The 15,970-nt window shown below is 38.7% G+C and overlaps 1 protein-coding gene across 1 annotated transcript in view; it reads left to right on the forward strand.

Moving 5' to 3' along the window:
- The window catches only part of LOC116297181 (ankyrin repeat and FYVE domain-containing protein 1), a 31,353-nt gene extending 16,030 nt beyond the window's left edge, over positions 1-15,323 (forward strand). Inside the window, exons 15-25 of the mRNA XM_031705351.2 lie at positions 555-723; positions 2,755-2,891; positions 3,733-3,871; positions 4,595-4,795; positions 5,182-5,358; positions 6,342-6,489; positions 6,894-6,984; positions 10,966-11,093; positions 11,897-12,043; positions 12,451-12,541; positions 12,992-15,323. Coding sequence (XP_031561211.2) covers positions 555-723; positions 2,755-2,891; positions 3,733-3,871; positions 4,595-4,795; positions 5,182-5,358; positions 6,342-6,489; positions 6,894-6,984; positions 10,966-11,093; positions 11,897-12,043; positions 12,451-12,541; positions 12,992-13,121 — 1,558 coding nt within the window. The 3' untranslated portion in view covers positions 13,122-15,323. The remainder of the gene's footprint in view (positions 1-554; positions 724-2,754; positions 2,892-3,732; positions 3,872-4,594; positions 4,796-5,181; positions 5,359-6,341; positions 6,490-6,893; positions 6,985-10,965; positions 11,094-11,896; positions 12,044-12,450; positions 12,542-12,991) is intronic.
- The last annotated feature ends 647 nt before the right edge of the window (positions 15,324-15,970 follow it).

Consider the following 15,970-nt stretch of genomic DNA (forward strand, 5'->3'; position numbering starts at 1 on the left):
GGTAAAAAGTATTTCAAGTCCTTTTGGTAACTCTGACTCGGGCTGTACTGTTTTTTTTTTTTTTTGGCCTATAATATCTCCCGCCGCCATATCCGGAACTAGAAGGTTTGATTCCTCCCACGGGATACTTGTTGTTTTTCTCGCCGATATTTGTGTCAATCTTGTTCTCCTCCCCTATGTCTTTCAATTGTTTTTGTAGGTCATCTTCAAAAAGCATATCTATGCTAGGGGAGAGCAGAGGGATGCGAAATCCTGGCCTATATTTTTTATAATGAATCTCTTGAATATTGATATATGCTCTGAGAATTGCATGTTTGTATTTACGGCTACTATACATTATTGACTTTGCCGCTAGGTAATGGGAACCATACACAACTATGAAACTTAGACCTTTACATTTTTTAGATGCCTAGCTTGTTGGTTTTCTTTAGTGAAGTCCGCGTAAATTTGAAAGAGTGAAGTCAAAACCCCAAGGCATGCCGCGACGGGGTTGTCTTGGGCACACTTTAATTTATTGCGCTAAAATTTTTTCCGAATTTCTGTTCTTTTCTCAGGACGAAAGACAATATGTCTGTCTTGCAGTTAGCAATCCACTGTCGTCTGCAGCCTGTTGTCGAAGCTCTCTGTTCTCGACAGACGGACTTGAATACCTGTGATGAGAATGGAAATTGTCCTCTTTGGTTTGCGCTGAAGAGTGGTCAGATTGATGTGGCGTCTACACTCGTAAGTGAGCTGTAATGAATAATTAACTTTGTATAGGAAATCGCACGATCTCGAGTACAATTTTGAAATTAATAGACACGAGTAATGTTTTGAAAGTTCTTGTAATTGCACGAGCCTTTAGGCGAGTACAATTAAAGAACTTTCAAAACATTACGAGTGTCTATTAATTCCAAATTGTACGAGAAGATCGTGCGATTTTTTGTTTATAGTTCACTCAACAAAATTTCAGTAAAAAATGCGAAGCGACGCCGTTCATCTTTGTCTATTTGGCGGCCGATTTCCAGTCCATCGTGCTACTGAAATGCATAAAAAAGATTGGTTCTTACGGCTTTAAAATTTTATTTATGCTTTTTAAGTACAAAATGATAGAAAATAATTGTTTTGACATTGTTTTGGCCGTGTTGCCATAGCGACTTAATTCGGTACTCCTACGGAGTACAATTAACGCTATAATTGTACTCCTCTCGACCAATCAGAGTCGAGTAATTTTGTTGAGTGTACTATAAAATATATAATTATCGATGAAATATATATCTTTCTCTATTACTAAAAAGCTATATCTTCACGTTGAAGACATTATATGATATCTTCAAATGTGAAAATAACACCATTGGTAAGATTCTTAGGATTTCATCGATAATGATATAATAAACAGAGTATTTGACATGGCCGCTTTACCTTCTCGTGTTGAGAATATCTTACTCGTTCGCTACGCTCAATCGTAAGATATCACCTCAGTACTCGAAGATAAAATCGTTAGAGCCTCTGTTTAACCAGCATGCTGTTCACAAGTTTTAGCAAAGTATGAGCACTATTTCCAGATTTTGAACACATTATTAGCACATTTTGGGCATTTTTAGGAATTTTAGTCATTTTCGCGTTTTCCCGTTCATCCATCCGTCCATCCATCAATTATTTTACGCTCGGTAACCTCGCCAGAAAATAGTCTGTTGAATCGAGCTGCTAATTAGTTTCCAATATGCACGAAAGTAAATCAGGAGCTCTGTTAGAATACCTTGCGAACTATTACGGCCATTTGACGGACTCGCGCGAAAATAAAATATAATGCGCTTGTCGTAAGAAATTTATTTTATTAGCTTAGATAAACATGGAAATAACAACCCAAAATATTATCATTAATCCATACCATTAATCGCAACCATCAATCCATCCATCCCGACCATCTATTCATCATAACTATCAATCCATCCATCCATCCCTAACATCTATCCATCATAACTATCAATCCATCCATCCATCCCTAACATCTATCCATCATAACTATCAATCCATCCATCCATCCCTAACATCTATCCATCATAACTATCAATCCAACCATCCATCCCGAACATCTATTCATCATAACTATCAATCCATCCATCCATCCCTAACATCTATCCATCCTAACTATCAATCCATCCATCCATCCCTAACATCTATCCATCATAACTATCAATCCATCCATCCATCCCTAACATCTATCCATCCTAACTATCAATCCATCCATCCATCCATCCCGAACATCTATTCATCATAACTATCAATCCATCCGTCTATAACCATCTATCCATTCCGGCAATCTATCCATCCCGACCATCTAGTCATCCTAACTATCAATCCATCTATCCATCCCTAACATCTATCCGTCATAACTACCAATCCATCCATCCCTAACATCTATCCATCATATCTGTCAATACATCCATCCCCAACATCTATCCATCATATCTATCAATACATCCATCCCTAACATCTATCCATCATAACTATTAATACATCCATCTATTAACATCTATCCATCATAACTATTAATCCATCCATCTATTGCCATCTATCCATTCCGGCAATCTATCCATTCCGACCATCTCAGTAGCCTTCTAATCCATCAATCTATTCCTCTTTCCCAACATATCTTCTTTTATCTATTAATCTCACACCCCAGCAATGAAATTATGTTTAAACCGACAACATCTGTGTCATCAGTTTGTCTGATGAAAACAGTTACTCTCACGTCACTCGTGTTCATCCTAGGTTGCGCACGGCTGTGATCCAGACGCGTGGAACATGGGTCCTAATGGTTGTACCCAGTCTCTTCTCCATCGTGCCATTAGCGAAGGTGACGAAAAGGCCGCTTGCTTCTTGATCAGAAGTAACTGCGATCTTAACAGGTAAGATCTGACATACCATACTAAGCATTTTACTCATTTTACCGCGTGCCGGAGATTCATATTTTGATGACGTCACGATAAGGCTGTCACGCATTATCGTTTTCGATTAATGACTCATAACCTGTACAATGAAAAGTTTTTATAATTGTAGAGATTCCCCTCATACGAAACTAAAGTGATTGGCAAAATATGAACAAATTCGGTACAATGGAAAAATGTCGCATTGTTTTAGATTCTGTAGCACCGAATCTTTTACGTTCTTGTCATATTAAAGATAACCGAGGAACTTGGCTTATACGAAGTTTTGAACGAATTCACCATGAAATTTTTTTAGAATTCTAATTTAATTTTAAATTTAAGTTTTCTAGACTATTTAATGTGTAAGTTTTTTTCATGTATTCAAACTCGCGACCGGATCTTTTTCTAATAAAAGAAAACTCCTTATCGCTATTAATACTACTTCGACGATACGGAAAGCAACTTGCCAGAAGACAAACAAAACAAAGATGACGGGAAATATGTAGTATATGTAGTATAGTTTCGTGTGTTTGTCTTTATTTTATTGGTAAAGGTGATCGATGTGCCGTCTTGATTCATTTTTTGTTGTATTCTCTTGTGGTGAGCTGTTAATATCAATCAACGTTATTACTGTAACAAAGCTTTATTTGACCCCGAAACGCCCCATAATGCCTTAGGAACACCCTAAAATCAAAATGATATCTATCAATGTACCAATCTTTATCAAAAAAGCATGAGTTTTGTGGCAACGAGAAATAGAAAACGCAGCGCGCAAAATTTTGATGCTTTCGTAGGATCTTATATGCATATGATTGGTTTTCAGTCCTCGAAGACCTGGCCCGGGTGGAGATGGAGGTGTAGAGGCCTGGGACGGGTTGAGTCCACTTCATCTCGCTTGTGCTGCAGGATTGGATAACATTGTGCAGTGTCTTGTAGAACACAAGGCGAATGTTAACAGTAAAGTAAGTAAAGTCACCTACGCTACAATCCTTGTCAGAATCTGTATGTATGTGAAGAACGGTACCTTGACGTGTTCGAGCATTTTAATTGGATAACGTTAAGAATAACAAGATTCTAATAATATTATAACTTCATAAACGTCGCTAGTTCCTTCACCTACGTGGCTGATTAGTGCTCTGGTTTAAACGTAAAGATCCTGAGGATCAAACCGTTGATCTCTTGCGCCGAAGTCCGCGCACTAACCAACTGAGCTACGTATACGCGCTACGACTACTAGCGGCTGCGTAGGAGACTTAGCAAACAAGTTTATGTTGAGTCTTCAAACAATTCAATTGCTTGGTTCTGCTCTTGCATCAATATACCCGTAATTACGCCACAAATCCCAAAAATCTCCTTATATTCGAATCTTTAGATATCAATCTCGCATATACATTCCCAAAAAGAATAGAAAGCGAAAACTGCTTAAAAACCTGAAGGTATAAAGGAAGGGTTTTTGAATCACATGCATTCCTTTAGAAAACAAAATGTCGCGTTGCCGGCTTATTTGACGTCACCAGCCCAGTCTCCCTTGTCGCTCTGTCATGTTTTGGAAATTTCGCTTTTAACCGCTCGCAATAGCATAGGAAGAAGCGTCAGAATAAGAAAAAAATGTCTCTTAGGATAACTTATATTTTGACATTAAAAAAATGTGTCATAAGCACTTTAAACGTTTGCCTTTGTTCCAGGATTCAGAAGGTCGTGCGCCAATACACATAGCAATAAATACCAATCACCCAATCGTAACACGTCTATTGCTAAGCCATCCTGAACTTGACATGACGGCCAAGGACAGATCAGGAAAAACACCCTTCGCTGTGGCTTTGAATACACGTAATCACGAAGCGGCGGCGGCCATCTTGGCACGTGAACTGGGTGCTGCTGAACAAGTGAGGAATGAAAATCAAAAAAGTGATAACATATTTTGGGAGTAAATGTCTTTGAAAACACTGTAAATTACAAAGAAATGTATGGTCGTGTGGCATCCATACATTTCTTTATAAATCATTAATCAAGAAAATTTTACTCCCAAAATATTGAATTTTTCAGTAGTTATTAAAAAAGACATTCTCTTTCGCTTTCTGGAGTCGGTTTGCTTGTAGCTTGAATTTTTTTAATGTTGATGATGAAAAAACGTAAACAAAGATCGTAGTAAGGATCGATCCATACGCAACCCAGTAATAATCGTGTATTTAACTCTTATAGCAAAACAAGACAGAATTAAGAACATAGATAAGCATTTGCTTCAGAATTTCTTTCTTTTTTTATATTTCAGTTCGATTCGAAAGGTCGCAACTTCCTCCATTCTGCGATCCTTAGCAACGATGTCGACACTGTTTTGTTCCTCATTGGGGTGAGCGCCGATGTTAACTCGCGCATACAAGACTCGACTCACAGAACACCGCTTCACCTAGCAGTGACTGTAGGCTCAGAAATTATCGTACGGCACCTCGTAAGTCGCTTGTGATACAATTGGTTTTGATATAAAATTGCTCATGACAACTCCGGGAAATCATGTTGGATGACAGGAACGACACCATTCTATTGCTCTGCCTTCCAATTTGCCTGTCAGCAGGCGTAATGATCTGGGCACGGTTGTACGAAGGATCTAATGTTGTTATCCAATAAATTTATTCAATGGATAAGATTTATCCATGGGATAGCGATATTCACCCTTCGTAAAACCGGACTCATTTACCAATGTGTTATTTTCTTGAGAACTATTGAGCTATATTATAATAGCTTAAAACCATTTTGAAATCGCTGAAAAGCGTCTGTACGGAAAAATTCTCCTATGTTGTTCATTTTGCGGTAAACTAAAGCCCGTTAATCTCAAGAACAGGTGTTAGTGTGGTGCCAGAAACAGAAGTGGGTTGAAACGTGAACAGCCATACATTTCTTTTGTACGATACTCAGGAATATTCAACTTTTTTCTTGACAAATTTCTTTACAGTAAATCACGACTTCTTGCTTCAAAAATAACCAAGACCAAATTAAAGACAAATATCCGAAATGTTTGATTGAAAGATTCAGTACATTTTGAAAGTCAGGGAATTCACCGAAAATTTTGACATGTAATAAAAGCCTAATATGGTATCAAAACCCCTAATTTACATATCTGAATTTTCTGCAGCATGGTTATAATGTTACACATTTCGACCTCCTTATAAGTGTCTGGCGTACATCATCTTTTTTACGCACATAACAGCTTCCAAGCATTCGTAGGGGCGATATTGTTACTCTCTGTTGTTGCTGCTGCGGTATATATTTTCGCTGCTGTTGTCGTTCCTGTTGTTGTTTTTGTTGTTGATGATGATAATGTTTTTGTTGCTCCTGCTATGCTGCTGCTTATGTTATTGTTTTTGGAAATTCTACTAATGTACTTTTTCTAAATGAAGGATGAATATTTAAAAGAAATGTTTACTGTTACTTCAGCTGTTGGCTGGCGCTCGTGTCAATGATGTGGATAAACACAGGCAGACCGCTCTGCACATGGCTGCTGCAAGCAAACACGCGTCTATTATCAGTGCTTTGTTAAGAGAAGGGATTAATCACGATGCTGTGGATGAGAAGGGCAATAACGGTACGTGTTCAGACTATATTCATTTTGGCAAAAATCAAACCAAACATTAATTTTATTGAACCCTGAAAATAGCGTTATGCTGATCTAATTGGGGGCATGGCTACCTCACAGTTTGAAGCCTGCAACAACCTCTGGGCTGATCAAAGTCAGCACATTTTCAGGCTAATTTAGAGAATAGCGTTAAGGTGACTTTTAACTCGCACGCAATGGCGTCAAAAACACTAGGATATTTCTGAATTTAGCACATGTAGTAGCTCAAGCATTATATGTGATGTCCAGTATAATAGGAATCGAACGCGACCCCAAGAGGTGAATGATGAGTTCACGACCACGCCTGATTCTCAATGTCCTTATTATGACATACATTTACCAATAAATTGTTGATATTTTCGTTGCCGTAACAGCTCTTCATGTGGCAGTCCAGTATGGTCACGTGGAATGTGTACGCATTCTTTTAACGGAATCTTCTATCAACGCTGAAGCTATCAACACGAGGTAGGGTCTTTATTGAAGTCTTTAAAGGTACAGAGTATCTTATCTTATATTGATTGTAATCGCTTTATTTATTATGGTCTTGACAATTATTTACCTTTAAATCATAAACTACCCGGTCAGCATTAATATCGTTATCGTCACCATCATCACCATAATTGACGTTTCCCAAAATCAATGATATCGTGTTTCGAACCTTAAATACTGTAGCTTGGATATTGTACTGCTTCTAATTCTATTGACACCAAGCTGTGGATAGTGACGAAAAATTGCTCTCTAAACGAGCGATCGTTAAAACGAACCATCTTTCAGATGAGTTTATCTCGAATTTATTCTTGGTTCCCAAAAAGACAGGTGATCTTAGACCAGTCATCAATCTTAAACCACTCAATGAGTTTGTTCGTACTATCCATTTTAAGATGGAAAGTATAGATTATGTCAAGCATTTGTTGCAACCAGGCGAATTTATGGCAACAATTGACTTAAAAGATGCTTATTTTAGTATTCCTATTCATCCTAATGATCGGAAATATTTACGGTTTACTTGGGAAAATTCGCTTTACGAGTTTTCATGTCTCCCGTTTGGGTATAAACTAGCCCCTCGTACATTTACGAAAATTCTCAAACCCGTCTATGCAGCTTTGAGATTCCGAGGCATTAGGGTTGTATTCTATATTGACGACACTTTGGTGATCGGCAAAACAGCAGAACAATGCTCTATTCATTCGCAAGAAGTGTGTGAATTTTTGACACGCTTGGGATACACCATAAACATTGCTAAATCCCAGCTCAACCCTTCGAAAACAATAACATTTCTTGGGTTTGTTATCGATTCAAAATCCATGACTATATCGCTTCCTGAGAGTAAGATTGAAAAGATTGTCTCTCATTATAAACGGCTTTTATTGAACTCCGCTCCTACTGTTCGCGAGGTCGCCCAAGTTTCGGGTCTCTTAGTTTCTGCTTTCCGAGCTGTAAAGTATATGAAACTGTTCTATCGCTCGACCGAAATGTGCAAATCTGAGCTTATTTCTCGTGGCGTTTCTTTTGAAGACCCATGTCCACTGAGTGTCCAAGCATGCGACGATCTACAGTGGGTAATCCATAACATTGCTGATCATAACGGTTTAGCCTTGATTGCATCCGCACCCGATATCACTATAGCATGTGACGCTAGTGGTGTGGGTTGGGGAGCGTGTTGTAATACACTCATCACATTAATTATCTCGAAACCTTAGCGGCGTTTTTCGCTCTGAAATGTTTCACTAAAGAATTGCGCAATGCTCATGTCCAGTTACAAATCGATAATACGACGGCCGTTTATTATATTAACAACATGGGTGGAATTCACTCTCCCGCTATTAACCAGCTATCAAGAACTATCTGGGAATGGTGCATAGCTAGAAACCTAATGCTCAGTGCCGTCCATGTTTCGGGTATTCATAACGAAACTGCGGACTTTAACTCTCGCCACTTTAATGACAGAACGGAATGGAGCCTCCATCCCACTGTGTTTAAGTGGTTGTCGCAGGCAACGTTCGATCCTGATATAGATCTTTTTGCCTCGCGCCTGAACGCCAAAGTGCATCGTTTTGTGTCGTGGTCACCAGATCCGTCGACTTTTGCATGTGACGCATTTTCCCTAGTTTGGAAAGATTTTAATGCGTACGCCTTTCCTCCTTTTAGCCTTAATTGCTCTAGTTACTGCCCAAAGGTGCCAGTCACTTCATAATCTCAGCCTCGATAACATGTCGGTCTATGAAGACAAGATCGTATTTCTAATAAAGGACCGTATTAAGACATCTCGACCAGGAAAGACTTTTCCAAAGGTCGAGATTCCACGCTTTGCTGAAAACATTAATTTGTGCCCACGTGCACACCTCTTGCATTATATTGCTCAAACTGAATCCCTAAGAACTTTGGATGAGGGTTCAGTGAATCAGTTATTTATGTCATTTTGTAAGCCCCATAGGGCAGTTCGCTCGTGCACCATAGCTCGTTGGCTTAAGACTGTGCTTCAGCAAGCCTCTGTAGACATATCAATCTATAAGGCTCATAGTTTTCGTTCCGCAGCTAGCTCTGCAGCCCTACTTAAAGGAGCCTCCATTTCAGACATTTTGAAGCTAGCTGACTGGTCGGCTGCCAGCACGTTTAATAGGTTTTACAATAAACCTGTCGTTACTACAAGCAAATCTGTAGGTGCTATTGTCTTGTCATAATAATAAAGACTATGACCAGTACATTTTGATTGCATCTTCTTACTAATGTCATTTGGCATCATGTCTTTAAACACGCATAATAAGGGCATAATGTGTAGTATGGTGAAAGAGAATTGAAAATTAGACAAGAGGTAGACTTACCTTGAAGGATAATTGTAATTCTATGAGCCATATGGAACATTATGACCTTATTTTCCCACCCGGGTCGGAGCATGATATATGACTTCCCAACCCCTACTAGTGTTATGATACCAAATGTTCTTGTTTGTTTTAATCTGCACATAAGAAAAGGAGAGGCCTGGTCTGTCCGGCGTTCACATTATATACCTGTTTGCTATTTGCATAACAATGGTTTTCTTTGGAATGTGGGCTTTGCGCATGCGCAAGAAAGTACGCATAATAAGGTCATAATGTTCCATATGGCTCATAGAATTACAATTATCCTTCAAGGTAAGTCTACCTCTTGTCTAATTTTCAATTTTCGCGGTTCAAAGTCATTTGAATTCGTCAAATCCGACTGTTTTTTTCTCATACTTTTAACAGTGTTCCCTTTGTTCATCCCAAACTGAATACATTACTGTTTACGGGACCAAGTGTTTCCTATTTCTCGGGCGCAAATAGGTGTCTTGTTAGCTTCTAACTCTGGGTTGTTAGAGTAAAACTTAGACTTTTGCAACGTCCGCCGTCCTTTGTGTATCTCGACTCCCGCAACTTCGTCGCTCGCTCGCTGCGCTCACCAAATTCTCGTTTTGCTCGAATAAAACTACTTGGATAAAGAAACAGTAATTACTTCACGAGTGCTATTCATCAAGTGTCTTTATTCCAGATTTTTACAACAACTGCCCCCTACTTTCGACCGGCTATTACTTGCTGTTGAGGGAACCAGATCTCTCGCAAAACGTTTGCTCGAGCTTTTGTTCTGCGGCATGCATTCTGATCTGGTCAAGCGCTGACCATTAATGCTGCTGGGCCCGGTTGTACGAAGCCTGGATAGCGCTATCCAACGGATAAATATCCAGTGGATAAATGCATTGTATAACAGCATCGACTTATCAACTGGATAAGGATTTATCCGACGGATAGCGCTATGCAGGCTTCGTACAAGCGTGACCTGGCGTATTGGGCAGGTCATTTCTGATCTTGCATTCTTGTGGAAGTCCATAGACTCGGAGCTGTCATCATCACCACCATCATCATGGCCATCATCACCACCATCACCTTATCATCACCACCATCACTATCATTATCACCAACCATCACTATCATCATTACCATCACTATCATCACCATCACTATCATGATCATCACGCACCATCGCCTCATCACCATCATCAAAACATCATCATGACGTGATCATCTTCACCGTCGCTATCATCATTACCTTATCACCACCAGCACTATCAACATCAAAACATCATCACCTTATCATCATCATCACCACTACCACTATCATCAACACCATAAAGTATCATCATGTTCACATCATCTATTAACCATCACTATCACCATCACCTTATTATCATCATCACCATCACCACTATCACTATCACTATCATCATCGCCATCACGTATCATTATAATCACATCTATTCACGTCATCGTAATCGTCATCATCACTATCATCATTACCTAATCGTCACCATCACGTTATCATCATCAACACCACCATCACCTCATCACTATCATCATCAAAACATCAATATCATCATCACTTTATCATCATCATCACCATCGTATCGTTTTATCATTTTTTTTCTTCTTTTAGTCGCGGCCAGAATCCCCTTCACGTGTTGGCTCAATATGCCAAGGAGAACGCTGTAGCCATATTTGAACTGTTCTGTCAATCAATGCCTGAATATCCAATTAATTCGCTGGATGCTGACGGCAACACCGGTATGTTATTATTCGTATAGAATCCATATTTATTTCCTTAAAAAGGTATCCAGCCTAATTAGCAATTAAGAGGAAATGTTTTTCAATAATGAGCAATAATGGCAAAAAGCGCCAAAAACTAGACTTTCGTATGAGTTTTGATCCCAATGTTCAATTAAAGTACCCGCGCACTGTGAAAACTGGGACGAGTCATCCGCCTAAAATTGGTTTCCAATTTTGTTTGCGTTATCCCATTAATGGCTTCCCCTTGTTTCCAAATCTTTCATCCAATCACAGCCAACTTCAGTGCTTCCCATTTGTTTTGAAAATGGGACATTTACATTAACGTTGCTTTCCCTTGTTTTCAATATTGCATCCAATCACAACCAACGTTAAGATGGCTTCCCATGAAAAAAAACAATACAGTAGTTAATAGCATAATACAGGAACAAGCGTAGCTCAGTTGGTGTAGTATGCGGCTTTCGGGGGTAAAGATGTATGGTTCAATCCTCAAGATCTTTATGTAGCTTTAGCTTTGAATACTTTGAATACAGAGCACCGATGGAGGGGAGGGGTAAAGTGCGCACCGTCAGCTTCCTGAAAGACATACGTAAATGAAGGAACACTGACGTTAAATTAGACCTGTTCAAATGTAACTCTGTTTTACTTGGTTTTCCCTATTTTTTTTTCTTCAAGACTTTATCAAATCACAACCAAAGTTATATATATATATTAACATTTTTTTTTATGCAAAGTAAATCAGCTCTCGTCGTTTTCATCATGGATTGGAATTTTCACTGATTTAAATTTCTCTTTTCTTCCAGCCTTATTTTTGGCGTATGTAAATGGTGCCGCTCGACTATGTCGTGAATTGCTTAGAGCAGGCGGAAGCCTCGCAACTGTCAATAAGCATGGAGTATCGATATTTAACGCTGAAGTCCCAACCAAAAAATTACTGTACTCGCTACTTGGTAAGTACTTGAACTTAGATTTTAACATCAGGGATACTTCGTTAGGCGTCGTGATGTTTTTCTTAGCATTCTCGAGCCTGTTTGGTAGAGCATGCTCTTTAGAAGTAGAGGAGAAGAACAATTCAAGTGTGGAACGAAGGCCACAGGTCCTTTAGGCACTTGCTACCCTCGCTTCCCTATTTTGTTTGTTTGGAGGCTGGAATCGGATGTTCTTTACACTAAGTGCGTTGCCTTATTAGAGGTTTGACCGTGCAGAAACTGGGTTAAGAAACGGATTCACTGAGGACTCACATGTTGAATGATTGGGAAGATTGGAGAGTCCATGATTTGGTTTGTTTCACTGTTTTCTTTGAAAGAAAAAAAAAGAAATTTTTCCCCCCTTCAAATTGTTGTCGTACCTACTGTAGATCTGTTAGATGCTGAACCGCCATGGTCTGATGGTACCAACTGTCACGAATGTTCTGTCAAATTTACAGTGAAAACACGGAAACATCATTGGTAAGTTGGCAACTGGCTTTTTTTCTAGTATTTGTAGTTCGCTCTAGAGGGCAAGTGTTAATCAGTATCCGTTAAGTTTTGGTACGTAATAGCATTTAAAAAAAATAAAGTATCAATAAATTTGCAAACATCTGCAAACAAGCGTTTGAGATCGGTACGTTGATGGACGCGCTGATGTGACTAAAGGTCTGTCTGATTTAGCTCAAAAACAGGATTTCATTCCAATATCTTATTACCAAAATGTTCATCAACTTCCAAACAACATTTTTTTGAGACTTTATTCAAAATCATTTAAAAAATGAAGTCCTTCTGAAAACACCTTTTCGAACCACATCAAATTTCAAGAGTTAGCTCATGAAATCTGATGTTACAACTCACTAACTTACACTGTGCCCTGTGATGCCCTGATAGCTGTTCTATACCTTATATCATACCTTTATTTTATCGTAGTCGTCACTGTGGTCGTCTTCTGTGTTCCAAGTGTTCCGATAAACAGATTCCCATCGTTAAGTACGAACTTCCAAAACCCGTGCGAGTATGTGATGTCTGTTTTGAGATGCTTACATCTGGAGTGAGATAGTCTTTGCGTATGGCACTTCCCTTCTCGTCTGTCATGTAGTTGCGTGACAAAGTATGCGATTTTGCATTTTGATCCGTTGTAGAAGTTTTAGAACATTTTCCTTGTTTCGACAGTCTTTTGTAACTACGCGTCTCACATCGATATTATCCATTCACAGCACTATGAATGCAGCTAGATGTCAAATCTCTCTAATAACCTTTCTCGTGTATCTAAAAAAGAGACGTACATAGCTCACAAATCTTCTACAACGGCTCAAAACGCAAGCAAAATGACGGTAATGACATTTCAAAGCCAAAAGCTGGCGCATGTGCAGACAAATCTCTCGTTTCTCGTTGCTTCGAATAGCATAAATTTCGTATAACGATAAAAGGTACAGTCGTAATCGTAAGAAACTTATAACGGGATTTGAAACGTATAACACTAGCACTGCTTGCTCAGGAATAGTCAGATAGGTGTTTAGATACCATATTTGGAATTTTGAGCTTGATTCAAGATGGTCGCTTCTATCACATCAAACTTTTTGCTGAAGAGGAAATTAACTGAATCTTACAGTGGAGCATTAGGAATATCTGTCTTTAAGTAAGTTTTGGGATTTTAATGCAGGAGAATGTGATTTACGGAGAAGAACCAATTTCTAATATTCTTGAGCAACGTACTAAAGAAACTACGTATTAATGGGTGTTACACGTTTTATCCCCTTTATGAGTTTGCCTCGGTGTTAGACATTGTTTTTGTTGCAACAGGCAAATGGAACATGCATCGAGAGAGAGTGAACGTGGTACATTCTGGTCTAGTTTTGATGTAAATATATGCTGTTTACATTAAAGCTTGGCAAGAAAACCCCGGGAATCTAAAATGCTATTCGTAGCAATAAATACGTCGCGTAAACTTAATTGCACTTATGCCATGACATCTAGTTATTGAATGGTTAGTTTTGTTGCGGGACTATCATTTGGTTCTATCCCCAAAGACCCCCTTAGATCTTCTAAAATTCAATTAAAATTAAATGTTTATCCCTCAGTTAATTAAGTGCTTCACAATCTCGTACTCAGAGTCCACCTTCCTCTCATCTCTCGTTGCTTACCAAAAGGAACATGACCTCCAAGTACGAGATTGAGAACTTCATTCCATTTTTTTTTTTGCATAACAGTGTCATAAAATCCATTGCGGTAATCACTTCACCAACTTTCGTACATCATCAGTTCACTGGTTACACACAAAGCATTTTAAAAATAGAGACTACAAGCTAATTTTAAAGGATTATCGAAATTTGAACCTTATTTAGTTAATTAGTATTCTTTTGACCTCAATTTTCCCACCAGAAAATCCTAATATTTTCAGGGGGAAATATAAAATAATAATCCAGGTAATATTCATCAAATGAAAGATTACTGAATTTATAAAAGAAATTGGTCAGAGTTTTGATTAATTAATCACAGGCGGTCAATGTGAGATGAAAGAGATGTAGGTTGTAGGTTGTCCATGTAGGTTGGACACAATTGTAATGTTTTTACATGGCAAAAAACTAGCCAACTTTTCATATTCTGCTTTAGTGGTCAAGCAAAAAAAAACGATGTGTTCGTAATTTTCCTTTTGTTTCCCTGGGACCTCGTCTCGAATTGTTTTGTGATTGATCACACATTGAAAGTTGGCTATTTATTTTCCAAGCGATAAAAGTTATATTGTGTTTGAGACAAGAGCCCAAGCAAGGCATTCTTGTCATTCTACAAAGCAATGTATGTGGATTTGTATATCGTAAGAATTAGGGAAAAAATTAGCCATTCTGTTCATAAGGAAAAAACTGGGTCCAATTGGCAAAAACCCAATTCTCAACCAGAGAGTGGCTAATATCAAATATTTTTTGTATTTAGCTTACCATTTTTTGCATGTTTGCTGCTGTTCTTTGTCTTTGTACCCAATTATTGCAGCCAATCTGATGACTTTAAGCCATTTCTACAGGCCTAATGAGTAGGATAGCTGATGGACTGAGTGTCTTTTGTTCTTCCCTATTTCTCAAAAATCAACGCTTAATATACAGATCCTCGTATGTTCTTTTGCATAAGGTAAAAAATGTCTTACCAAACTATTTGAAATAGGCCTTTTGTACTTACATATTTTCCGGGACTTAATTTTTCAAACAACATGTGAATAAAGATGATAAATAATGAAAAATCATAAATAAAAGGGGGTAATAATATTGAATTTCTGTCTTTAGTGTTTTCCTTTTCCACCTTAAAATTAACAGAATAATGGCTGCTCCGAAAACGATATAAAAATCTTGGAATATCAAGGGTGGAGAATGAAGGGTAGAGATTCAAAGTTGGAGAATGGAAGATGGAGGAAAGGGCTGAGGACAAGGGTGGAGAACAAGGGTGGAGAATGAAAGGTGGAGGAACAAGGGTGAGGAACAAGGGTGGAGAATCAAAGGTGGAGAATAAAGGGTGAAGAATCAAAGGTGGAGAATCGAAGGTGGCGACTCGAAGGGGAGAATGAAGGTTGGAGAATCAAAGGGGGAGGAACAAGGGTGGAGAATCAATAGTGGAGAATCAAAGGTGGAGAATAAAGGGTAGAGAATCAAGGTTGGAGAATCAAAGGTGGAGGAACAAGGGTGGAGAATCAAAGGTGGAGAATCGAAGGTGGAGAATAAAGGGTAGAGAATCAAGGTTGGAGAATCAAAGGTGGAGGAACAAGGGTGGAGAATCAAAGGTGGAGAATCAAGGGTAGAGAATCAAGGTTGGAGAATCAAAGGTGGAGGAACAAGGGTGGAGAATCAAAGGTGGAGAATCAAAGGTGGAGAATCAAAGGTGGAGAAACAAGGTAAGTGTAGCGGAAATGTGGTTGCCTTATCA

Source organism: Actinia tenebrosa, unplaced genomic scaffold, assembly GCF_029948245.1.
Source record: "Actinia tenebrosa isolate PJP-AT-01 unplaced genomic scaffold, QUT_ActTen_1.0 PGA_scaffold10__47_contigs__length_13832649, whole genome shotgun sequence".
In the NCBI taxonomy this organism is placed as follows: Eukaryota; Metazoa; Cnidaria; class Anthozoa; order Actiniaria; family Actiniidae; genus Actinia; species Actinia tenebrosa.